The 25,150-nt window shown below is 44.2% G+C and overlaps 1 protein-coding gene across 5 annotated transcripts in view; it reads right to left on the bottom strand.

The window, feature by feature from the left end:
• Window positions 1-6,692: 6,692 nt before the first annotated feature.
• The window catches only part of WIPF1 (WAS/WASL interacting protein family member 1), a 57,395-nt gene continuing 38,937 nt past the window's right edge, over window positions 6,693-25,150 (bottom strand). For all 5 annotated transcript variants that reach the window (XM_080400537.1, XM_080400540.1, XM_080400538.1 and 2 more), the window contains 7 exons: window positions 23,646-23,734; window positions 21,956-22,085; window positions 19,494-19,664; window positions 17,490-18,254; window positions 14,775-14,987; window positions 12,953-13,066; window positions 6,693-11,635 (listed from right to left, as the gene is read on the bottom strand). In XM_080400537.1, coding sequence (XP_080256663.1) covers window positions 11,580-11,635; window positions 12,953-13,066; window positions 14,775-14,987; window positions 17,490-18,254; window positions 19,494-19,664; window positions 21,956-22,085; window positions 23,646-23,734 — 1,538 coding nt within the window. In that variant the 3' untranslated portion in view covers window positions 6,693-11,579. The remainder of the gene's footprint in view (window positions 11,636-12,952; window positions 13,067-14,774; window positions 14,988-17,489; window positions 18,255-19,493; window positions 19,665-21,955; window positions 22,086-23,645; window positions 23,735-25,150) is intronic.

Genomic DNA, 25,150 nt, shown 5'->3' with positions numbered 1-25,150 from the left:
TGACTAACAGCATATGGTGAAATTATTAAGAACAGGGCATAAAAGTTACAGCTTTTTCTTGATCTAAGAAAACTCATTCATTCATTTTGATTAGGCAGCTTGTTACTTACAGGTTCTCAGTACTCTTACTGCTCATTTGCTGTAAGACTACTCATACTCAGCCCAGTTCCTCCAGAGCAACAACAAAAAGAGTTAGCAGTATTGCACACAAGATGGTAAATACTGCTTTGCTCAGGAAAACTATAGTAAAGCAAGCTGCACTGATTAAATAAACTGTTTCTGATGTGATCTGCTGCACCTGTTGCTTATTCAGCAAGCAGCTGATTAGTAAAGAAACACAAACACACACCCCCAAAACAAACAAACAAACCACAAAAAAACAATTTTAGCATCAAAAATTAAAAGCTGGGGAAGCATTTTCAGAATATGACCCAAATCTCTGCAAGTTCTCTTCACTTACTAAGTTTCCATTACTTCATATCCCACCATCTTTCAAACCACCATTTATTACTTACACTAACACAGTTTAAACATTAAACATACCAAATGTATTGATTGCAGTGTATTGTCACCTTTAGCAGAAATCCAGTAGTTTTTGTTCATTTAGTTCTTCATTTCACCACTGCTATAGCATTCAATCGTTTCTATTACTTTGTCACAGGACCATATTAATACACCCCCTTGTTCCTGAATTCTGCATAAAGCTACTGTACCTATACTTTTTTCATATTTCTCGCTCTGTAACCTACAGATTCTTCCTTGACATTGTTTGTTCCTCATACCTTTTCCTGGTTATGTTCAGCAGTTTTGCATTTCAATTAATTCATAGCCAATATTTTAATCTCCTATAGATTCCCAGACTGATTGTGTTTTCTGTTTCTTTGACTCACAATACAAAGGAATTTATTTCTTCTGTTAAATATTTGAGTAAATACTGGTTTTAAGACTGCAACACTGTCAGTGTGGCTTTCTTACAACTATCCGTTACTTCCACCTGACATCTTCAATAAAAAAGGTGTTTTCTTTTAATTTTTACTTCTTCACCAGCTGCAGTTAAACTTTATTTGTTGAAGACTTTATTTGTTTAGGTCTAATAGCACGCTGCTTTTGGTTGAACTGAAGCAGAGTCAGACATGTGATTCTGTTCCATCATTTTTATGCCAATACTGGAATTTTACTTACCCTAGAGTTGTAACTGCATGGAAGATCAGGCTGGATACATCTGGAGCGAACATGCCGCTGTGCCAACAGTGAAACAGTGTGTAGTGTTCCTAAAATGATGAACTATACATTGCCATATGCTCGTAGCTGAAACCATGCAATCAAAATAGTCAATAGTTAATACTAGGACTGCAGCTGATCAATTGCTTATCATACAAGCAATGAAGAAGTAGTGAAACATTTCTAGTTGGCATAATCCCCAAGTTTTGACAGTGACATCGAAGATGCTGTCCTGGCTGGGCAGCGCAGAATGACTGGATGGAGCCAGGGGTGCCCCCCTGGGCACGCTATCCCGTGGGGCTCATTGGAACCGGCTGCTACCCGGAGGCAGTCGCGCAACTCCCCAAGGAGCCTGGGATTCAAAGCCAGCAGTGAGCGGGATGAGGAAGAACAGGAGATTCGTGGGCAAGCTGGTTAGCTCACAGCGCTTACTGAGCAAAGGTGGTTTTGAAATGAGCTGCTGCAACTGAGTCAGTGCTTGCAGCCCTGCGCCCACACCTGCTGCTCAGGGCTGATGCCTTTATCCGGCTGAAGCTGGTGAGCAATGCCCCTGGCATCAGGGAAGCCCTCATACCACCCATGTACTTCAGCAGGGCTTGGCAAACTATGCCATTTGGACTTGTAATTGTTATCTGCTGTGGAAACTAGAGCCTTTAATAAAAATAAATAATTTTTATATGACAATAGGGGGAGGAATAAAATCTGGTTAAATAATAAAACAAGAGATCCCCAGAATTAAGTGTTCAGAATAAAATTTCCCAGTGATGATTACAGGGAAGGTCCTTGCTGTTAATTGACTGTCTAACATGCTCTTCTATAATGTATCAAGCCTCTCCTTCCCTCAAACGCAAAGTTTAGATAACTTACAGGATACAAGGCTTCTCTTGCATCAGAGGCAGAGTATTTCTCAGCACAAAGTGGAATTCCTAGGCTGGAGGTGCATCATAACTATTCCCACCTGTTTAGTTAAAACCAACCACAAATACACAAGGTTTCTCATTTTCTGATGCATGCTTGTACTTGGGTTTATATTAGAAAAGTTTGCAGCTAAAAAATGGATTTACAATTTCCTACCCTGCTAGACAAGTTGCCAGTAGGTGTACGAGAGGGAGGAATTAAGGTCCTGGCATAAAGGGTATGTAGTAATTCTCTTAAAGCACACAGCGGGATTTTTATTTTTACATCAGTAATAATCTGGAGCAAACACACCAACCCCATGGTTAATAGGCATTTGGATAAAGGTGCAGCAGCAGTCCTGCAGGCACAGTTGAGGAGAATAAGCTATATATTTAGAGGAAATGAACAGGGTATCTGTATGTTTTCAAACAAAGCTTCCTGGGTTTCATAAGTAACCCAAGCTCCTGGCCAAATAGCAGAAATGAAAGTTTCTGTTTTCAATAGGGAGGGAAAAAGCCCTCAGTGGGAGGATTTGAGCGGTCTGCAGCAAGGGCTGGCGTTCAGGCTCTGCAGTCTGACAAACAGCGCAATGGACATTATTTACAAGGTATGCTAGTTCCAGCATCAACACACATATGACAGAGACTGGGTTTTAAGCCTAGACTTTCACCCACAGCCTTCACCTTGATCTCTTCAGAAGCGCTCTGAGCACTTCAGCTGTCTTTTGCTCTCTTGGGAGTGCTCAGCCTTCAGTTGCATGGGCTCTGCTGCTCAACGGGGCCCATGAGGGCTCACCACTAACTCTGGATTTACTAAAATTTCTGCTAGAATGAAGAAGGACAGGAAAGAGCAATTTTCACAGCCCTGTGTACGTGAATGCTTGCTTCAAGTTGCGTAGAATACGAGATAAAGAACTGGCTAAACAGCCGTCTTTGCATGAACATAAGAACTTTTTCAGAAGGGAATTGGTTATGCACCTTATCACATATAGTGTTCACACAAGCTTGGAGCCAAACAATTTTGCACACAGGTAAATGCAAAAGGTAGCCAAAGTGGTCATTGTTGGGAAGGGAATGGTTTTGAAAAGGGAGATACACAGTGATAAAGCCCTGCCCTGGCTGCAGGGAGAGATCAGCGGTTCCTGTTTGAGCAAGAGGAAGGTTGAAGAGCAACCAGCAGCCCCTCTGTCCTCAGCCTCTCTGCCTGCCTTCACCTTAGAGGTGCTTAGGCAGAGTTTTCTGCTGTATTCTAGCAAAAAATTAAGTAATGAGAGCAGTCCCATTCTCAAAATGAGAAAGGTATTTATGTAGGTTAAACCCCAGGATTCTTTTTTTATTTGAGGCAGAAAAAAAGAATGCTAAAAACAGAGAGGAAAAATTATGGAAATTAGAAGTGCCCTATTATGGTGGAGTAGAAAACTTGGCAATATTGCAGAGAACATTCATGATAGATTTCAATTTTACATTTTGAATGTAGCTTCTGCAGAAGTCATATATATCTTAAGCCATAAATATGTGTTTTAAGATTGAAGAAGTGATTATCTGAACTGATGTTTTTGTTCAGTAGACAGATTGATGTCAGACACAGGTAGTGTTAGCAGCAGCTATCCAATTTATTCTCTGTGTTTTCATCAAAGTATTTTTGTGTCAGTCATCTTTTCCTCAGGATTATTTCTGTATTTGGACTGCTGTTGAAATTTTTAGATGGGCTAAGAGCCTGATTGCCAATGCAGGAAATAGCAAAAGTGTGCAGGATCATTATGGTTTCAAATGACTGTGTCCTACCTAATTCTGTTGAAATGAAGATCTGTAAGTATAAAAATTTTAACATTTAATTGCCTGTTTCCATCAGCTGTGAAAGAACAGAATAGACCCGTAGCTTTCTTTTTCTTTCCCCCTTTTTTTTTCTTGATCTAAACAGTTGAAAAATTCAGATGGATTTTCCCATCCATTATAGAAGGAATCCATTGTGCAGTCTTGCCCAGAGAGTTTTGACCATTGAAGCTGAAAGTTTAACACGATTGAGGTGTTTTCTTCTACATTGAGATGCCACCTTACAGCCTTTGGGGGCTGTAAGACACATAGCAAGCAGTTTTGCTTCATTTTGGGAAGTGATAGCAGACCTGCTTACTATGGGTTTGATACATAAGAAGGGTGCGCTTACATTGCTAGGATGCAGATGACTGGACTAACGAAGCTTGTATCAGGAGACTTCCTAGGCACGAGAAAGGCAATAGGAGGGAGACATCAGATGAGCATCTTCTGCAACTTATGGCAGCACTTATAAATTCTTGGAGGAACGCTTTCAGGAGTTACAGAAAGACAAGTTATTATTGATGAATTCAAGTACCAAAGAACTACAAGGTGAAACAATCATTCAGCTCAGAAGTGTCTTTCTAAGACCTGTACATTAGTCAGTGGAAGTAACCTGTGTATTCAGAGGCTTTTGCTAGCTCACATTACTAACAGAAACTATTCATATAACTTTTTATTCCCAGTGCTGCTGCAATATCTACAGTGTGGAGGTGAAGTGCCATCCTGTTTACTTTTAGGCTTCACCAAAGTTTTTGATTAGCAGTCCGTATTTGTGCAAACACATGTAGACCGAGCAGCACGGATACCCCAAAGGCATAATACCAGTAGGGTACAAAAAAGGTTACCGAGGCCCCCATGTGGTCTGTAAAATTTTTATTGTGATATATTTGAAAGAGGGTGGGGAGCCCAGGCACAGCTCTGTTTGTAGGTAAAAGTTAATGTCTATGGGGAGAAACATTCTTGCTTATGAAAAACAATTCCTTGATTTTAAAGATGGCATGCCACTGTATGCACCAGACCCTCACAGCTTGGCAGAGTAAGTATGAACTTTTAAGGAGGATTATAGAGGATTTTATTCAACAAGTGAACAGGATGAGCTCTTTTTAAAGGGTAAACCACACAGTTTCATTATGTTTAAATAAAACGTATAGGACCTCTAACAGCATAACAGAAAATGAAACTTTGACTCAAGCTTACGTCATGTTACGTATCAGGGTAACTCTTAAGACAGCAGGAACAGCTGTTAAGAATTGCTCGTTATACTTGCTATTAGCCAGAGAAAAACAAATCCTGAAGGCTCTTGATCTATTTTATTAGTTAAACAAAATAATACATTAATCATTGTACAGAGATGTATGGGCCAGTATTTAGCCCCCAAATCGGTAACTGGGTAGGACCAAATTTACTATTTTCAATGTGAAACAGTGTCAAACTAGGTGAGAGGGCAGGAGGGAACAGCCTGTGCATACAGGGCAGGAAAGTCACTGGAAACTGTTGAACCATGATCAAAGGAGCTGGGTATTTTTGTGTGTGCTGTGTGCAACACGTGAGCCTTCCTGCAACTGCAGGGAGCAGTCAGAACTGTTTTACAGTGTGGTCTGTGGGTTTGTTTAAAGCAACAGCATTTTTTTTTAGTTAAACGGAGGAAGGACTATGTTGTGGTTATGACTAGGTCACAGCACGCTCAGTTCAGTTCCCTCTTCGCAGTCAAAGAAGTCATTTAACCTCTTGAAAACCAGCAAGAACTGTGTTTCCTTTGGTTAAATGTGAGATAGACAGTCCTAACTAGCTGATAATTAGATTCATACCTCTGAGTTCTTGTTCAAGGCTAGGCCACTAAGATCTGCAAACAAAGGTGTCTCAGCCTGCTGAACCAGCTCCTTCACGGCTCACGAACTCCTAGCCTCTGCCCTCCATCATGGCTCTTCTATTTATAGAGCCCAGACACCAGGACTGGTGGGCTTCAAGGCTACATCTGAGCCATGAGTGTCTGTGGCCTTTTAAGAAAGTCAAGATCTCTGTCCCAGTCAATCTGTAAAATTAATGTATCAACAAGCAGTTCCCATAGATGTCAAAGGATCCACCATCTGTGTAAGAGCAAACCTGCTGCTTAAGTCTTTGCAAGATTGAAGAGTTACAGCATAGAGCTTTTTAGCTCAGGTTGTAAATGACCTTTCTAATTTCTGAGGAGAAGCTGGAAGTTTAGCCTGAATCTGGACTTTTATCAAAGGGCTTTCTGTGATGAACCTGGTCCAAATTACCTAAAAAGGTTAACCTCCAAGATCAAGAACAGGCCTTCAAAGTCAAAAGGAGGGTTTCATTTGTCTGATATTCTCTGGCAGCCTTCTGCCTAGTGAGTGGAGATAAGAGGAACAAAAATCTGTGCTTAGCTAGTGATGTTCCATGTCATCTCCCTGTGGCAAGTGCCTAGCTTGCCTTGCCAACAGCCAATGCCCATTGCTCACACAAAAGCCATCTACAAGTACAGCATCACTGACCACAGCTTTCAATCATTCTTTATCCGAAACTAAAGCCATTATTTCTCCTTATCTGCAGGTGTCTAAAGTTCACCGTATCGAGGCCCAAAGTCCTCTGAGCATTCCTGCTGTGCTGCTGTGCAATGGCAGGTGGGAGGGGAGGAGAACAACCTGCCCCAGCTCCTGCCAGGCTCAACTGTTAACGCTCCTGCTAAAGCTAATGTGTGTTTCTGTCAAGGAAGCAACCATAGTTGTTCTCAATCTAACAGTCCGCACCCACCAATTAAATAAAAGTAAAATTTATTTGGCATAGGACAGAAAAATAAGGAGAACAAAATCACACACAAAATAAATGTTAAGCAAAAAAATATTCACAGAACTAGATTAACATTTTATAAAAAGCTCAGACTTTAAGCATCTGATAAACACATGTCACTTTCTGCTCAGCCTATGTTTTAAGTTATGTTTATCTCTTTCATAGTTTCGTGTGGCTTTGGAAGTCCAAATTTTGATGTCTTCCTTTGCATGCATTAGTTTACACTAACGAACATTTATCACAGAGAAACTGTATTTCAAAAATGGCAACATACTGAAGGGTTACTCCCGTTTTTAAGACATGCAGTTTCCATTTTTTTCTTTTAGCCTGTCTACCTACCTGCTGCATATGCACTTACTGAGAACATACACACGTGCCCTGCTTCTGCTAACTGCAACGCTCCTCTTTTTGCCAGTGCTCCAGGTTTACATTTCAACTGAATGGTCCAGACACTTCCACGTAACAGGCTACAAGATCCTCGTTTTCTCCCAATGTACATGAAGAACCATTCCATGAATTAGCTACATTTAATGTGTTATCTTAGGTAAGAGATTCTCCTTATTTTCCGGTGAATACCATTTGAAATATTAAAGTTCATACAGTATGTTATAGAGTCAATGTACCGCCATAACAGGTTGTTCGCACCTGACTGTGAGACACTATTGCGACATGATGGTACATACATGCACATTTTATATTGTAATTTGTACTCTAGTATTGATAGCAACATTCAGCCAATTGGTTTTTATTTCCTTGAGCCATCTTCTCCTTTCTGGTGTCCTGTGGCTGAGGGGCCCTCTCTAGGTCTCGTGACATTTGACATTCTGCTTGAAATAATCCCAGTTTGATCATTCAACTCCATTCTTTGCTTCCAAGGAAAAAAGTACCCTTTCCATCTCCATACTTCTGCACAGAAAATTGTTGTGTTACAATATACGTGAAGCACAATCAGTTCCCTCATCCTCTGCTCCAACAGAGACCTACTTCTACAAGTAACATGTAAACAGTTGTTGCTGCAAGTAGAAACTACTGTCCAGTTTTTAAAGTGACAATTTAAGGAACTTCTTGGATAGTTCAGCCTTACAGGAAAAAAAAAAAAAAAATTTATGATTCTTTTAGTGTTGGGAAATGCCGGCTTCTAAACAAGAACTTTACAACCTTATTTAAGATGCAATTCATTTACAGAAATACATGCTTCCTGAATCACAAGCTGAGTTCCCTTTAGCAATTATGAACACTAATCACCGTGACCCCTTCTCCCAATGGCTGGTCGTAACAGACATAACATGTGCTTCCAAAAATATTGAGCAGAAATTATTTTCATGTGGTACAAGTTATTCCCATTTACTGACTTGAATTAAACAGAAATGAACAGCTGTGGCCATTGTCACGCAACACGAGTCTTAGTGATGACATAAAAAGATAGTTTGAGGTGTGTAGGTTTATAATACAATGCCATTGAAACAAACCCAGTAAATCTTACATGCAAGCAGTGAATCATAATTTAGTCCTCTAATAAGCTATGCAACCACACCAAAGTCAGCTGGGCTGTATGGACAGCAGTGTGAGACACTGGTTTTGGGAAAGGGTTAAATTTTCCAGAGCAATACCAACAATTGATTGTGAGGCTAACCAGTGCTCACTTACACCTCGCCTAAAGACTGATTCAACAGTCTCACCATACGCTGAGCTCACTCTGACGTTAGCAGACTGAGCACATTACAACAGCAGGACTTGCCTCAAACACTGTGTAAAGCTACTGTCGACACTATTTACACTAGGGTTTGGAAGAGCAATGCCTATTAATTATTTTAGTGAGACACAGAAAAGTTGACTAAAGAAGTCATAAGGCACCATTGATTAGATCTGCTTTGTATTCTTCGTTTTTAACAGTTCATAGTGAAATAAATACTTTAATACTGATCATATTGTAAATAGCTACTGATACATGAAGCAATGTATTGAATGATAAAATGCTGCATTGTTCTGGAATATACCTAGGGACTTTTATGGCAAAAGATATAAATAGTAAAGTTGTTAGGTGAAAAAAACCCTCTTTCTGCATTGTTAAGCTATTTTACATACATGCCAAACATCCATTCTGGAGTGGTTTCTGTAGTACAAAGAAGTGCTAAAATCCAAATAGCTCAGGTTTCCCAGCTTGTTGACGAAGGGCCTTCACACAGCACATTTTAAAGTGAGACTGAAGCTGGTTTGCTAAGTCTTTGGTAGTGGTCCGGAATTTCCAGTCAGAAAACCTTGCTCAAAAGATCAAATATAGGATATTTTCAATGATGCAGGGAGTTGGCAGAACAATGTGCAGCATTTTTATTGACTTACTCAAAGTAAGAGAGTCATACTAGAAGCAGGTAAGTTACAAAAAGGTGTAGTTTCTGGAGATTTTGGGTTTTGGGGTTTTTTTTTGGCTGCATAGCTATTTGGATATTAATAAGGATTTGGCAGGTCAAGGTACTGGAAAATATTGTATTCTGAAATTCAAAATGTTCTTTAGAAAGTTTTTAAGTGCTTCAGTTTAAAAACATGAATACAATAATTTATCCTTTAAGTTATTATCCTAAAAATTTTATTTGGACTTCTATTCACATAATAATATCCCAAAGAGATAGGCACTTTAAGTGACATCCACAAAATACATATAAAAATTCAGTATTGCGCTAGGTTTGATCCCAAGGTGCACCTGTCACATGGAGGTCCCACTACTATCTTAAGAAACTCTTACAGCCATGATCCTGCAATTAGATGTAGATACATCCCTGCGCCTGCGCATTTAATTGCAGGTTCAAGACCATAAATAGTAACTTAAAATAGGTCATTAGATATAAAAATGTAAAAACCAGGTATATAATCAAATCCTATCACAGCTAACAAGACTTTGTAAACAAACATCAAAAAGGCCAAATTAACTTGGATCTGGCCAAATCCAACTCTGTCTCATCCCTGTGACTGTCCAGGCTGCCAGGCAGAAAGGGGGTCTGCCCCCCCACACCCACTGACAGCAGAAAGCCCTATGCACACACACTTCAGTGCAGTCCAGACTCCCTTCAGCTAAATTCCCTACATTTTCAAGACTGACCTCATTCTAGCTGCAGAGCATACTTAGGATCATGTCTTCCATGCTAGAGAAACATTTTCTTAACCTACATGACTAGTTTTTTGGGTTTTGTGGGTTTTTTTGGTTTGTTTTCTTTTTTTGTTTTGGTTTGGGGTTTTTTTTGGGGGGTGGGGTGGGTGGCAGGGGGAAGGGTTTTGAGCAACACCCTGTGAAGCACGACTGCTCATACAGGTTGACAAGGATCCCAAGGAGTCTGGCGAAGAAACAGAAACCGTTGGGGAGACGGAGCAGAAATTTTTCAGAGCTAGCTTTCAAAAGTCCAATTAACAAAGAACTGTCATTCAGCAATATTTCCAATCCATAATTACAATCTTCCTCTGATTTCCAAAGGCATTTTATATGCATTTAGACCTATTTTTAAAATGCACTCATACAATGAACTCTTTTCTCATACACAAAATTAAAGAGCTATTAAACGTATTAACCAATTGTCACAATGTTAGAAGACTTCACTCTCTCTTCTATCAGCGTAAGCCTTGCAGCTCTCTGTGGCGTCTCCTCTCAGCAAGGTTTGAAAGGACAGGCTTTGTGGTAAACTCGGAAGGCCAAATCTTCCCATTTCTCTTGAACCAGTGTGGAGAGCAAATTTTGGAGCTGATGCTCCAAACTTATGGTATTGCTCCCATTTGAACACACAAACCCCAGACCTCATTCACTACACCAAAGGGCTTTCACTTACCCACATTTTTGACCTCAGCTGCTCTACCGTAACGCAAGTCAAAGACAATCTCTCCGAGACTTGTGACCGAAGCCCCAGAAAGCTTTTTAAGTCAAACCCCATCATTTAACGGGTTCAACCAAAGAAACAACTGGAAAGCAGTCTGTGGAGCACTGGTGTTAGCGATACTTTACAGAAGGAGCCTGCAACTACAATAATGGCTGCATTTGCACCCAGACGGCTTTCTGAGGACTCTTCGCATATAGTCCCAGGTAGAGGGATAATCCAGGACATGGATGACAGGGTTGGTCCACATCAGAGTAGGAAAGAATTAGGTGACTAAAAGCATAACACTATTAAAGAAACAAGGAGAGAGGGATAAAAATAAAAGATATTTTTATGCTGCTGAATTCTTCACTTCAGCTTTTCTTTGGAAGATTCTCTGCAGATAAAAACAAGGCCAGACACACTTTATCCTCGGGGACAAGATGTGATAACTATTGTTTAAAATAAGATTTGCTGAAGTGAAAAGGTTTAAGATGAACTCTTGGTCACCATGTAGTAGGCCTATGGCCTGCAGAAGCAGATGGGCCAAGTTAGGCATGCAAAGAAGGACCCAGGGGACTCCTGGCTACACAGTTTTCCCTGTTTTTTAAACAAAAAATAGATTGTACTTTATCATTCAAATAATACAGCCACTGCACCCAAAGTGAATGAAACAGTTTTGTTCCAGCTCTCATTAAATTCAAAGCTAGACCTCTCGTGGACCTCTCAGCGGGACAGGGCTGGACACGGTAAGCGTGATGCACGTATGTTGTGTATGGTCCACAACATGCCTTTCATGACAGCCTGCAGCATAAGCAAATAAAATTTATAGCTTTGAGCAACTATAGTTCGTAAGCTGAATCTATTACTTCTGTAATAGAGACTGAAGTTTGTTCCAGCTGACAAGCCAAAAGTGGAAATAAAGCAAAACAGACAACTTTCCAATGATGTGGACAGGAAAGCTGAGTTGAAGGAAACTTGAAAACAGACGTCGTCCAAGGATGGGCCAGAACCCATTTCACCTCGGTATAGGCGGAAGCGGGGGGGCACCTCTTTCTTTTCGGCCAGAGCCACCTAAAAAAGAACAAAATTTTTTGTGTTATTCCTCCTGGTGTCTTTTAAAGTGGGAGTTTACATCCAAGCCATTAACTCAGTAATTGGTGAAGATCCACTCATTTTCTTGCCTAGCCATTTTACTAAAAAATCCTTGTAGAGTTTCCAGTTAGTTTATTAACCAACACCAGAACGTCAAACGGTGTAAAATAAAGTTTTTAGCTAATGCTACCCCCAAATGTCTGGAAGGCATATGTATTTCAGTCCTTTGTCTCCTTCTCAAAACAGATTGATAGCTCTCGTTAGCCTTACTATTTTGTGTGAACACACACCTCAGCATTACTTGCAACACATGCAAATTTCAATGAAAGTGGCAAGCTCTGAATACAGTAGCATTTCAAAGCTCTTCATGTTTTTCCCTATATGAAGATTTTCACTGCAAACTCAAGAAAGGAAACATAAAAAATGCACATATTACTACTCAGCCTTTCTTTGTGGAGTAATACAAACGGGATGAAAGCTAACAGGGCAAATGAAGGGTCAGAGACTAACAGGAATTTCTGCTCCAAACCAAAACCTCATCATTTGGAAACGGGAAAGAGAGAGAAACATCTGAGTGTACAGATGATGACAGGATAACTGTGAGCCACCAATATCACTGGTTGTGAAAGAAGTAAAATGATTCTCGGGCGTATCAGGCAAAATACCACTACTGAAGACAGGAAACATTTATGTTGCTGTAGAAGACACAGTTGAGACCTAAACCGGAACAGCACGTAACACTGATTGGAAAAGACAAAATCAAACTGAAATGTATACAGAAGCAACCCTGACGATCAGAGAACACAGCTTGGAAGCAGAGTGTAGTACATCCTGATTTAATCAGCCCAGCAAAACAAAAGCTGAGGGGAGGATACGACTGTTGTCTTAAAAAATACTAGGGGTTTAATACAGCAAGGAGGGAGGATAACTAAACTCAAGGATGATGTTGGCACAAGAATAAATGAGTTGTGCGTTAATTTAGATGGAACTGAGGAGGAAGTCCTGGGGGATTCTGTGGTTCTGGCTGCCTGTAGCAGACGGGATGACTATAATGGCAGAGGTGGGCTCTTACAATATATGTTCTAACTTCAAAACCAAACAATTCTCCCCTCAAGTACAAGTTTAAGAAGGCTTGTGCCCACAAACCTGCATTTAGCTTTTTCTGTCTGGTGGGGAAAGGTGATCAGGCTGTTAGTCTGAGCTGCTTCAAAACTTCAGCATCCAGTCTTTTCCCTATCCACACTGTTTTTAGGACGATACGGTGAAATTCCAACAGCAGAAGTGGAACAAACTTACCTCTGCTTTCATTTCTTGCTAGTTTACTGGGATAACTTCTGTTCATGGGTACATATGGCTCTGGAGGTGGCAAATCAGATATAGGATGAAAAGAAAATCTGCTTTCCCACTCATCTGAAAGAAATCACATGCAATTTACTCGTTAGTTTTGTGACATAGCTTCAGGAAAGTAAATTGACATTAAATCATGTTTAATACAAGTTTTATATTGCGAAATGCTTACATAGCTGAGTATTGAATGTACATCCTATTGAGAAGTTAGGGAAGAAGATGCTTTAAGTTAGTTTGAGAATGAAAATTCTTACTAACTGATCACTTTAGCCAATTTAATGCACAATCACAGATCAGGAAAATAGCTGTAATTCCACTGAAATAAGTGATATGTTTCCTTCCGTGTATAACAGAACTGCTTTTTTAACACAAACACACATATACATATATAATCATTACCAGAAATGCCTAGCGTCTCCTATTTCAGGACAGTATTTTGTTCCTGGGTATAGAATTTTCTTAATATTCATTCTTTGTTGATATATGGAGCTCAAACGCATCATTAAAAGCACAATGACCTATAAGTGGTGGGTTTTCTCTCATAGTTTTTATACAGGAAAAAGAAAATTTGGGACCATTATGAAAAACGTTATGACGACAGAGAAACTTGTATGTAGCTAGTATAAAAAAAATGGAAAAATACATCAGTTGAAATTGTATCTCTTGAGACTACAGTGCCCTATCGATGTACTTACTGAGTCTAAAGAATAAAGCAAGCTGGTAAGTTTCTTACTGAAGTAACAGGAAATGTTTATGGAGCTCTGTTCTGCACATGAACTTGAACAAAGGCCCAAGGAAGAAAGTGTGGGCTATCTTAAACTTTGTCATTTCTTCACTTGGTTGCTTCAAGACTTTGCAACCATAACTTTCTTGCAATATTGTTATATTTTATTGCATAATGTAATGAACAGCTGAGTAAGTTTTGCCTGGCTGTTGTACACATGGTTATTTACTGGGATCCAGTTTTTCTACATTTACTCGCAATGGCTGCAATTAGAAACCCGTGTGTAAAGGAGCTGCAGGTTCTGAACCCTGCAAATGACTTGTGTAGGAAAAAACGTGCCTGAGACCCACGTGCCTGAGACCCACCTGCCTTATCTGATGTGTGAAAGTGCTTCAAAAGCATGAGTTACTGTTTTACTTTCTGCTTGCTTTTCTAACCTTATAAACGTCAGAAATACCAATTTTGGCCTCCCATAATTAACTGAAAGATTCATCTGCCCTTTGTAAATAGAAAACAATTAAAACAAAAAGCACAATAAATCTTTAAGACACAGTGGTCTTGGACCTCACCTCTCCCATAAACACTAGCAAAAAGGGAGATACTTGACATTTTCAGCAGTGTTCTGATAATCTCTTCCCTCACCTGTTTTTCAGCTTTTGAGTCACCATCTAACTTGTTCTGACCTCCAAAAAGTCTTAGGATAGCTATGCTTTGAATTCATATTAAGAGTCAAACAATCTCCTTAGGCCTATTTCTGTATTGTAGCAAAGAAGAACACAGTGAATACTTTTCCTCTTTTCAGGCTGTTTTTCAAAGAGTTATTTTGGAGACTGTATTCACAGTTTTGCAGTTCTGCTCTATGTATAGCATATTTACTCTGTTCTTACTTGGCAGGGTTAACCAAGACCCAAATGACACCTCTGCTGGTCAGAAATCAAAGGTCCGCACTAGAACCAAAGCCTCTATCCCAAACCTTTTTTGATGTATTGAGGCTAAAAGTTGCTATATGGTCTCTATGAAAGACAAACAACTGGGAGGGCGACTTACCATCACCTGGATCCTGGAAGCCGTTTCTGAGAGCTGATGAAGGCGGTGGTGGTGGCGGTGGTGCTGCTGAGCCTGGCCGGTCAGGGGGAAGCGGCGGTCGTGGTCCACCCCTCTGGCTGTCCAGCCCTGCCCGGGAGGGCAGCTGGGGAGCAGCAGGCAAAGCCCTCGAAGTGCTTCCATTCCTGCTTATGGGAGGAGGTGGTGGGAGGGGGCCTGGAGCAAGACAAGAGGTAAACACACAAATGACATTTGCACTGAGAAGCTGCTGCCTGCATCCCACAGCCTCCCACTAACAAACCAGAGAGGGTGCATCAGCTTTGGACCCTCCACCCTGAGGGGGAATTGCCCTCAGCACCCACCTCCCTGCTCTCCAGGGCTCAGTTGGTGATTTGAAGAGTAGAGAACAGGGGAGTGTGGTATATCTAAGTATAAATACACCTCAATGCCCACATTTCCATTTCCCTCAGATACAGAAGCCTCTGTAGAGGTGCTGGTCCTTGAAGCCACTTTTAAACCACTCTGAATTATGCTGGCCACAACAAGCAGAAGTTACAGCTGGAATTCAGGGTACTGTGGCGGTCCGAACCATAGCCTATTTCCTTTCCATGTACCGTTGCAAGGCAAGAGGACATGTAGCAGAAGAGCTCTGCTACCCTCAGAGGCTCTTTCCCCATGGGAGTGCTTCTCTCTGGGTGTCACAGCTGAGGTCTGCAGTGCTGCACGGGAGAATTCAACCCAAGAGTGGTAGCGTTAAGCAGCACGGCATCAGCTCACTCATTTATAAACATGTGTGCTCTACGCCAGGTTTTTCAGTAGTTGGAGCATACCCACCTCCAGCTAAACTGGAAACAGACCTCACATGTAGACTGGCATTCCCACTGTCTATCTGAGTAACTGCTGCAGTGACCCAACAGGTCAAATATGAGGGCACTGCCCATGTAACACAGGACCAGGGCTGTCCCGAGGGCAGGGGAAGGGTGCTTCTCTGTGAGAAGTCAGTAAATAAAGGCAAGAAAGCTGCTGCTGCTGGGAAGAGAGGTACCCATGGTTAGGACATGACGAGAAGCAAAGGGTGTGGAGGGCTATGCATGTTCAAAGGTCTCACCACCTCAGTTTGGCACACTTGGGCAACTGACAGTTATCATCATTTTTATTACATGCTTCCTCGTCCTGATGAAATCTAGCTACAGACATGCATTTTGAACAAAGGAGCAGCAGATATTGTGTCTCCAGCAACATGCACCGAAACATGCTTCAAGAAACATGCTGTACTTTTTGTGGTCTTCTCCCCCTCTTTTTCTTACAAATCACTGAAGCTTGCCTTCAGGGAACAGTTTCTAAGAATGAGAAGCATTTAGCAACTTTCAGAATAGTTTTGCTTGCTCTCACTCTCTAAACCTACCTAATCACCATCATCTATATTGAACCGCTGCAGAATACGAGTACTTATGTTTGTAATTTATTGCTACAACTTCCTTCTACTTATTAAGCCAGCAGAAAGGTGGTGCAGAGTTCCTAAAACCATCTGCCTCTGAAAAGAGCCAACCAGGGATGCACTGGTGGAAGCAGAGGCCATCATGGAAGAAGTTCTTGGAAGTGTCTGAATAATTGCACATGCTGTCTGCAACTTAGATCCATGCTTCCAGTCAATCGTGACAAGATTTCTCTGATTTATTTACTACAGGCTGCGCTGGCATTGTACTATCCTTTGGGCTGGCGACCAGCTCCACAAAGCATGGTTTCGGGGCCAGGTATTTTCTGTAGCCTCATGGCTGCTGCAGGTGCTGTGCTATAGGAGATCCAGGAGCTGGAAAGCAACGTGGATGGCTGTTGCCTGTGGGAGCTCCCACGACATCCATCCATCTTTATTGTCCAGGACCGGGCGAGTCTGAGATGATTCCGTATTTTTATTCCAAAGGATGAAGTGAAAGGCAACTCTGTGGAGCTTCCCAGCATTGCCTTCTGTGCAATGCTTCTCTCTTCCTGACGTTACAGAGCCTGGCTGCTTGTGCCTAAATTCTCTCATCTCCAAAGGGAAAACCATCAGGTAGTAAGACAGCGAAGTTATGATGCGCAGCTCTTAAAAGTTATGAACAGTAGCTGTCACAGGGGACAATCCATATTTTGAAATAACTCAAAGCAGACAATTCTATTTTTAGCCTTATTTGAAATCTGCATATGGCAAGTAACAACAGTTAGTCACACTGCAAGGACTGCCATTATGTTTAACAGCTGCTAGCTAGGTTTTTTATTAAAATAATTTGCGCTTGGCTGTAAGCGTTCGTGCCTCCCAACACGCGGAAGGTCGGATCCTGCAAACCCCCGCTCAGGAGCGGGCTGCCGGTGACTCGGGAAGGTGAGTGCTGTCACCTGCCAGAACCCCATAAACCTGCTCCTTCCACCAGAGCCTGCGACCTCTGCGGCCGCGCCGCTCGTGGGGAACGTGGCCGAGACCCGCGGGCAGGAGTGGGGCCGCGCTGCGCCTCCGGCCACCGGGGCGCCCGCAGACCCCCCTCCCGGCTGCAGGTGGGGGCTGCCGGGGCAGGACGGCCGCGGGGCGGCACTCCCCAGGGGCACGGCCGCACACCGAGAGCTCCCCCTTCCCGTCGGGAACCGCCGCCCCGTCCGACCGCGCCTCCTGCCCCGCGCCCGCCCAGCCCAGGACCCTCGCCCACCCCCTCCCCACACCTTCCAGCGCCGCCCCGGCTTCCCTACCTGAGCGGCTGGGGGGGTCTCTGACGGGCGGCGGGGGCCTCTCGCTGGGCGGGGGGGGCAGGGGCCCGGAGCGCCCCCCCCCGCCGCCGGGCGCCGAGGAGGACCCCAGCGAGAGGTTCCGCTGGGGCAGCCGCGGCATCTCGTCGCTGCCGCCGGGGACGGGCGGGACGGGGGGCGGCCCCGGCCTGCTGGGGGGCGGCGGGGGCGCCGGGGCGCCGAGGCCGGGCCGGGGGACGGCGGGCACGGGCGGCTTGCTGTTCTGCGGCGGCGGCGGGGGCAGAGCCGCCTCCCGGGCGGCGGGCGGCCTGTGCCCGGCGGGGGGCGGCGGGGGCGGCGGCTTGTCCTCCGCCGGCCGGCCCGGGGTGGGCGGCAGCGGCGGCCGGCCGGCGAAGGGCGGCGCGGCGCCGGGGCCGGGCTGCCGGAGGGACCCGGCCGGCCCCGCGCTCCGGCTGCCCGGGAACGGCGGGGGCGAGGGCCCCAGGCTGGGCTGCCGGCTCACGGCCGGCACCGGCGGCGACCCCCTGTTGTGCAGGCTGGAGGCGATGGGCCGGGGGGTGCTGGGCACCGGCGGCGGCACGGCCTCGGGCTTGGAGCCGACGTCGGGCCTCGGCGGCGGCATGCGGCTCCTCTGCGGCTCGGGCGCGGCGGTCCGCGGCCCCGCGGGCGACCCCGGGAAGCGCGGCGGGCCGCTCGGCGGGGAGAAGGGCTTGGCGGCTGCGGAGCGGCCTCCGGGCGGCAGGACGGGCGGGCGGCCTCCCCCGGCATCTGCGGGCACAGGAGCGGGCATCAGCATCCAGCGGGCAGGGGCTTCGCCCGGCGCCATCCCAACGGGCTGCGTCCCGGGGTGCCGCCAACGCCAAGGGGGTCGGCCCCGCAGGGCCACGCCAGCCTTGGGGACTTGGCACCCAGGAACAGCCAGCGGCGACTTTGACAGCACCGGGGAGCCACTCCAGAGAGGCAGGCTACCTCCCCGCAGCGCTCGTCAGGGACAACTTGAGCGAGGCCAGAGTGGCCGAAAGGGAACGCAACTGGTGCAGCCACCGCGCAGCAAGCGGTAACGCAGGGGGGGAACAGTGAGGAGCAAGCATGTGATACCATCAACCTGAAAGCAAAGAAGTCTTGGCTTTCAAATGGTATCCAACAGTCTGGCAAAAGGCTCTTTCCAGCCCTTTCTAGTAGCTGTTACCTAGGGATGGGCTGGTGCAGGTGAGGAAGAAGGCAGCCAGTTGAGGAAGTGCTGTTCTGCGATGCCAGGAACTTTTGTATTAACACAAGTTCCCAAAGTAGACTGTGACACAGTATAAAATACAGCTCTGAGGACTGTTTTGCACAGATGAGCTGAAAAATTAGGTTGCTCTACAAAATATCTAAGGTTCATAACACCTTACAACCCCCACTGCCCAGTCCTACTTCAACAAGCGTGACACCATACATCCTTAACCTTACAAAACTCATTGCCCCCCAGTCTTCATTTCAAGGGACACGACGAGGCTTTGGGTAGCTGTTTTGCCAGCCAGAATAGTGCCTTCCCCAGACAAGCCTCCAACCGCAGTGTGTACACCAGTCAGCTGGGATGCCTCACACACTCCCTAAGTGGTAAATCACGCTGTTGTGGAGCTGACGCAGGTGTGCTTTCCATTTGGAAAGTAGATCCTCTTCCCTGGTGCACAAGGGAAAATTAACCTGGAATCCTTTTATGTTCTCCTCTGGTCCTGCACACTCACAGCTAAGGCAGGACCTAGTCTGCCTGCCTGCCTGTACTTTGCAGGTAGCAATTCAACACTGCTGAGATCTTTAGTTTTCATCAATAACTAGGAGGATGGGTAGGAAGAACAGTCTCACTTTTCCCTCATAAAATGAGATTCAAACTGAAAATTACATTTCCTAAGAGCCTAAGAAATCTCAAGACTTTTTCAAACCCAGTAGGTAATTTATTGCAGTGCTATGAACGTTTTAAGCAATGTCATTTACTTTTTCTTACTGGAACTGCAAAGTCTTTCTTACCGGCATCTCGACTCGCAGTAGATCTGAGCTTTGGCATTCCTGCTTGAAAAAGGCCTCCAAGGCCAGGTGGCCCACCACCACCAAAGCTTCCACCACTGCCGCCACCAAAACCGCTGCCGCTGCCACCTCCTCCAAAGCTACCACCACTACCTCCACCAGGTCCTTTGGGTTCTGTTGGGAAAAAAATCCCCCATGTTAGGCGAAGAAGCAAGACTGCTCCTGCAAAGTCATCTCACTAGAGCAATGCTTGCAGCTGGGGAAGCATGGACAAGCTTTCAAAACACACAAGTCCTTTTTCAGGCTGGATCATCACAGCTACCATTACCGCCACTATTGCACCATGGAAGAGGTGGTGCAATAAACACAGCCACTGTGTTTTATTAAGCCACCGCTTTCCTTTAGCCTGCTCCGGACTGGAAAGCAGAGCAACAGTCACTATGGAGAATTTGGAACTTAGCATGGATGGGACCTCTGAGGATATCACATTGTCTTTGTTAGCATCGTTGTAGCTGCTTCCCGTTTCTTCATACCTTTGCTCTTTTATCCTTCCCTTCCACTTTTCCGTAAGCAAACTGAGAGACAGGGTAATCTCATGGAAAACGAGGAAGGAAGAAGGAAGACAGGTGTCCTTCCTCATGGAGGTGTCTCTGGTGGTCACTTTTGGGATTGAATTCTGTCACTATTGATGACGTTGCAACATATCTACTTACTTAAAGCCTAGTGGGGAAAGAGATTCCATTTCTGATGGCTTCCCTGTAGGTCCAGAAATGCAGTGACAGGATCATTAGCTGCCGATTTTTCCAACAGGCAGGAATTATGTTATCAGCTGCTCCCCCCCTTCCTCTCCCATTTCTCTCTAATGTCAACGTTTCTGCTGTGAGAACACCAAGATGATGCTAAAAGTAAAATTAAAGTGTTTCGACAACTACAAATAAAGGGAAAAGCCCTGTTCAGAGCATCACTGAAAAATGAGCGGGCCCACAGGTTGGGATACCTGTGGACATCAGTTCTCAGATGACGGGCTACACGGCTGAGGACCAATTGCTTAATTTCTTGGAGGCTGAGGATCAATTGCTTAATTTCTTGGCATCTCCATTTCCACAACTTTGGGTGGATAAAAATTTCACTGACTTTAAAGTAATTACAACCTGTGGATGAAAAACACTTCTAATAATCTCACCCAGAAAAAAGGAGGAAGAATGTATTCATGGGTGAATGTTTCATATCATCCTTCTCTTTTCTTAAGCATGTTAGCTCAGTTCAGCTCTGACTCACACAGGGCGTGAACCTCTGGAGAAATGCTGCTACTACGGTTTAGTCTTTCATCATGATTTGTTAATTCATGTAAGCAAGATAATAGGCTGCATCATTTTTATCTTACTGTTTACCCCTCCTTTAATCTCCTCAATGCTTTTGTCCAGCTCATTACAATACCTAGAACATGTAACTTCGCTTTCGGAGATAATACTCGAGTGTTTAAAAACTAAGTACCTGGCTGACTTGTAGAACTGTATCTATTTTTTTAATTACTCTTATTTGGTCACACTCCTTTGGGCATTTCCTTCTTTCCTCATCGCGTTCCTATCACAGTCCAGCCTTTAATTGCATGGCCAGACCTGGACTGTGTTGTGTCACGTTTGCTAATCAGTCTGTAGAAGTGTCTTCTCTCCTGAGGCAATAATCGCTGTTCCTCTGACACCGCAGGCCCTCCATCCTTGCTCCTCTGCTGTTTCTGTTCTGTCTTCCCAATACTTTTGCTACACAGGCTTTTCCAGCCCTCTCTTGCACCTGCCAAGATGCACAGTGTGACACAGCAGCAGCACAGCTGGACAGAGACCTTGTCTCCATTCAGGTAAGTGGAGCCGCTGCCTCGTGCCACAGCATCTCCAGGTAGGCTGAGCGACAGGGCTTAGCCAAGAAGGTAGCACCCGAGTCACTCCAGGAGTGGCAACGCGGCATGCAGCAGTGACACACAGGCGGGGCTGTGGGTCCTGGCTCTGGTTTTGCTTTAGGCCGTACTGGGGCCATTAATAAGCCGATGGTGTCATTCCAGGGGTGTCTTTATTTTTATACTGTTTATGCAAAAGTAGAGTCTGAAATTCTACTTTATGCTCTGTGCTCTCCTCAGTCCTGACGGGGGTTTTGTTTGCCTCGTCTGCTGCAGCTCCTCAGCAGAGCTCCTAGTAGGGTTTGCACAGTTTTCTGATTTAAGCAAATGAGAAAATGAACTGCTTTATGAGAGTAAGCAAACAAATTAACACATTTCATAAGCAGTACTTGATTTCTCAGCTGACTTAATCCATGATGAACAATTTATTTTTATGCATGCCAACTTCTGGCTTTTGATTTTACCTGCTTCTCCCATGACAGTTCATCTTATGATACATAAAATCATTTTTTACATTTAGATACGTAGAACCATTCACACATACAGAAACTCCAACATGCACAATCATACTTACTGTCTAGAATTGGAGCGCTTCTGTCATTAGTAACCGTCTTCTTCAGCTTTTTTCCTTTGGTAATATCAGATAGTAGAGCATTTCGCCCTGCTTGTTCTGACCTGCTTAGTGATGGCTTTTCAGTATTTGCCTGCAAAATAAAATCAAATAGGAGGCGGCAACATAGACAAAGTTTTGCTCCAATATGGTAGTTACTTGAGACTTCAGTTTCTGTTTTAACAACACTGGAGTGTGTAGCATGCCATGTCTGGTTTTGTGAATGATGTTACAGGTAGCCGGTCTTGTTAATGACTTGAGGCCCCAAACACTGCTGCTATTCTAACCCATGCTGTTCACTGGAAACAGAACACTTATGTGAATTCACATTTTTTTAACTCAAGATTTAGAGTCTCTGATTTTTTAAAGCCAAGGCACATCTGTGGCAAATTGCCATTTTTGAGAACAAACAAAACCAGACTAGACGCGTAACTTGATTACACAAAAAGGTGGACATTCTTGAAAGTTCTAGTGAAAACGCCTAATATGCAAATTCTGGATAAATCAGAAGAAAGATGGAGCTTTATCTACCATTTTAGTTTCGATAGAAAAACTTCAAAATGGCAATCACCACTTAAATAATATAGACCTCTTAAAACAGGACCCAGTAAAACCTTTAGATGCGTGAGTTTGTCTCGATGGTTCTCTTTTCAGATTATGTTTTGGTGACAGTTTTTCAAGGAAAAAACCCAAAAAATCCAAACCAAAAAAGACTGCATACACATATATGCGTGTGCGCACACACACATACACACATACACACATATAATTATGTCTTCTAAGAAATGGTGATTTCTGAAAAACTTTCTAACTTATCAGATCAGTGTTATGGAAATTTCCTGAAAGGTGGTGAGAGTTGGCATGGAGGGACCAAGCACAGAGTCTTTTTCTCACCTGGGGTGGACAATGAGGGAAAGATTCTTCAGAAGCACAGCCCACCCTACCTGTGTATCAGGTAGGTTGTGATCACCTAGAGTTTTGCTATGAAAATACTGAGTACTTTACAACAGCATTTCAAGAAGCCTTTTATTTCTTGTTAGTGAGGTGATGGGACTGCTGGGGTGCAAACACAGCACAAGCTCTATTCCAGTTTAGCCTGACTTAAAGTCAGGTTTGATGTAGTCTCCCCCACCATGCTGTGCCAGCAGGGCATCCTGTGCTCTGACACCACAGGCTGGCTGAGGGAGCTGTGCTGGCTAAGAACTACTCATACCAAACTGAAACAACAGGATTGATTTTTTTCCAGCTCAGGTCATGTATGTACTAGAGTAGAATGAGGGAGAAGGTGGGAGTATGTGGCTGGAGAAAGCCAAGTGGAGGGCAAGACTTCAATTGCCCTGACTTAGACAAGCTGTTGAGGAGCTGTGCCTCTCCACCCAGGATCCCTACACCAGATTAAACCACCAGTGTGGGATGAAGAGGAGGATGGAGAGTCTATGTGACTAGTGAAATCCGTACGCGCACTGCAAGGGAGTGGAAGTGATGGTCCCTCTTGCCGGATCAATCATCAACCGTAAACAAAATGTCAGAGAGTTTTTCCCAAATACCACGCATACCCTCATCCACACCTCAATGGCTCTGGACATCGTGTTCCACACGACAAGCAGTGACAGAGGACAGTGTATATGGTGCATTTACCTCCTGTAAAACTTACCAAGGCCAGTGTCGGGGGTGGAGGGGGAGCTGGAGGGGGAGGCACAGGCATGGTGAAAGGCTGAGCTCTGTCTGATCTTGCTAAGAAACCTGCACAGCAAAACACAGAAACACATAAGGCCCAGAAATTAATAAATCTTAATAAATCTCTACTCAGTTAAAAAACATCCTTGCAGCTAACAGGTGTATCTGCTACATTTTCTAAGTCTAACCTGTAAAAAGTGCTTCATGTTTCATTATATGGAAACCAGCTGCATCCTTAAATGGGGGCTTGCTACATGATCTTCATTGCCATACAAACTCACAGACATACACATCCAGTTTTGCACACATACATAATCCATGCATTGCTATGGCAATGCACAAAAATGCAGTAACAAAACTGAACTCTAATCCAAAGATTTTGTTCCTGTGGAGGTACTTCAGGATAATCCCGCAGCTATACCCATCAATCCTTTCTTAAAGAAAGCATCATCTCTTTAAGATCATACTCAGAAAAACAAGTTGACCTTTTAAAGCCCTTAAATTGCTGGAGGATTCCCCCCTGCCCCTCTACACGCACTGTTATGGGTAGGGCAGAATGGTAGGGCTCTTGGAAAAACTCATGCTTCTTCCTTTCTCCCTGCTTGCTCTGAAGGCTCCAGGCTCCAACATTACCTCTGAACACACCTTCCTCCTCCTCAGGAGCAGCACACAGAGTCATTCTCTGTGCAGTTTCCCAGAAGAGGAAGAGCAAACAGGCAGCCTGGCAGAGGAAAAGCCTGGCTGCCACAGCTCAGCCTTCCCGAGCTTCCCTGCCGGGGACCAGGCTCCCGCTTTTCCCTACCCCAAACAGAACTTCCAACTTAGGGCAAGCCTAAGAGGCTCCCACCTGAGATGCAGAACTTCTTCGCAATGAAAATATTAAATAAAAAAAAACTAGAAAGGACAAGCACCGAGGAATTCTTTTCAAGTCAAAAGGGCTTTTTGTGGCATTTTGGCACACCGCGCGCTGGCTGGTGCCTATCAGAGGCTCCAGGGCTTTTCTAATGGTGCTATGGCATTTTGGCATGTGCTTTGCTCTTGCCCATCCACCTGAGCCAGCTTTAGTAACAGTGATTTGCCACCATTCATATAATGCTTGCACAAGACTGGTGAACACGGTGGGAGCAGGAACCAGGGTTATTCTCCAGACAACCCCAGGCTGATGGCTGAGGTCCCCAGGGCAGTTATTTACAAGAATACACGGCTCTCGCTTTGTGAAGCCACTTCACTGTTTTTGATGAAACCAAAGATAACAAAGAGCACAGTATCTACTAGATCAACTTCATGCTAGGTACTGTACCCTTTACAGTTTAAATAAGCATTAGGAAAATGTTCTGAATGGAACAAAATGGCATTTGCAGTGAGTCACCACCGACAAAGTCTGTAATGGCTCTGAGATGACCCATGATACGTGTGTGAGAAAAAAAACACATTAGAAGTACAGATTTATCTCATCAGATGCTCATGCTTCAAAAGAATTAC

This window comes from Falco punctatus (assembly GCF_963210335.1).
Source record: "Falco punctatus genome assembly, chromosome: 8".
In the NCBI taxonomy this organism is placed as follows: Eukaryota; Metazoa; Chordata; class Aves; order Falconiformes; family Falconidae; genus Falco; species Falco punctatus.
The sequence above is the reverse complement of the archived record's forward strand: the minus strand, read 5'-3'. Positions and strand labels throughout refer to the sequence as shown.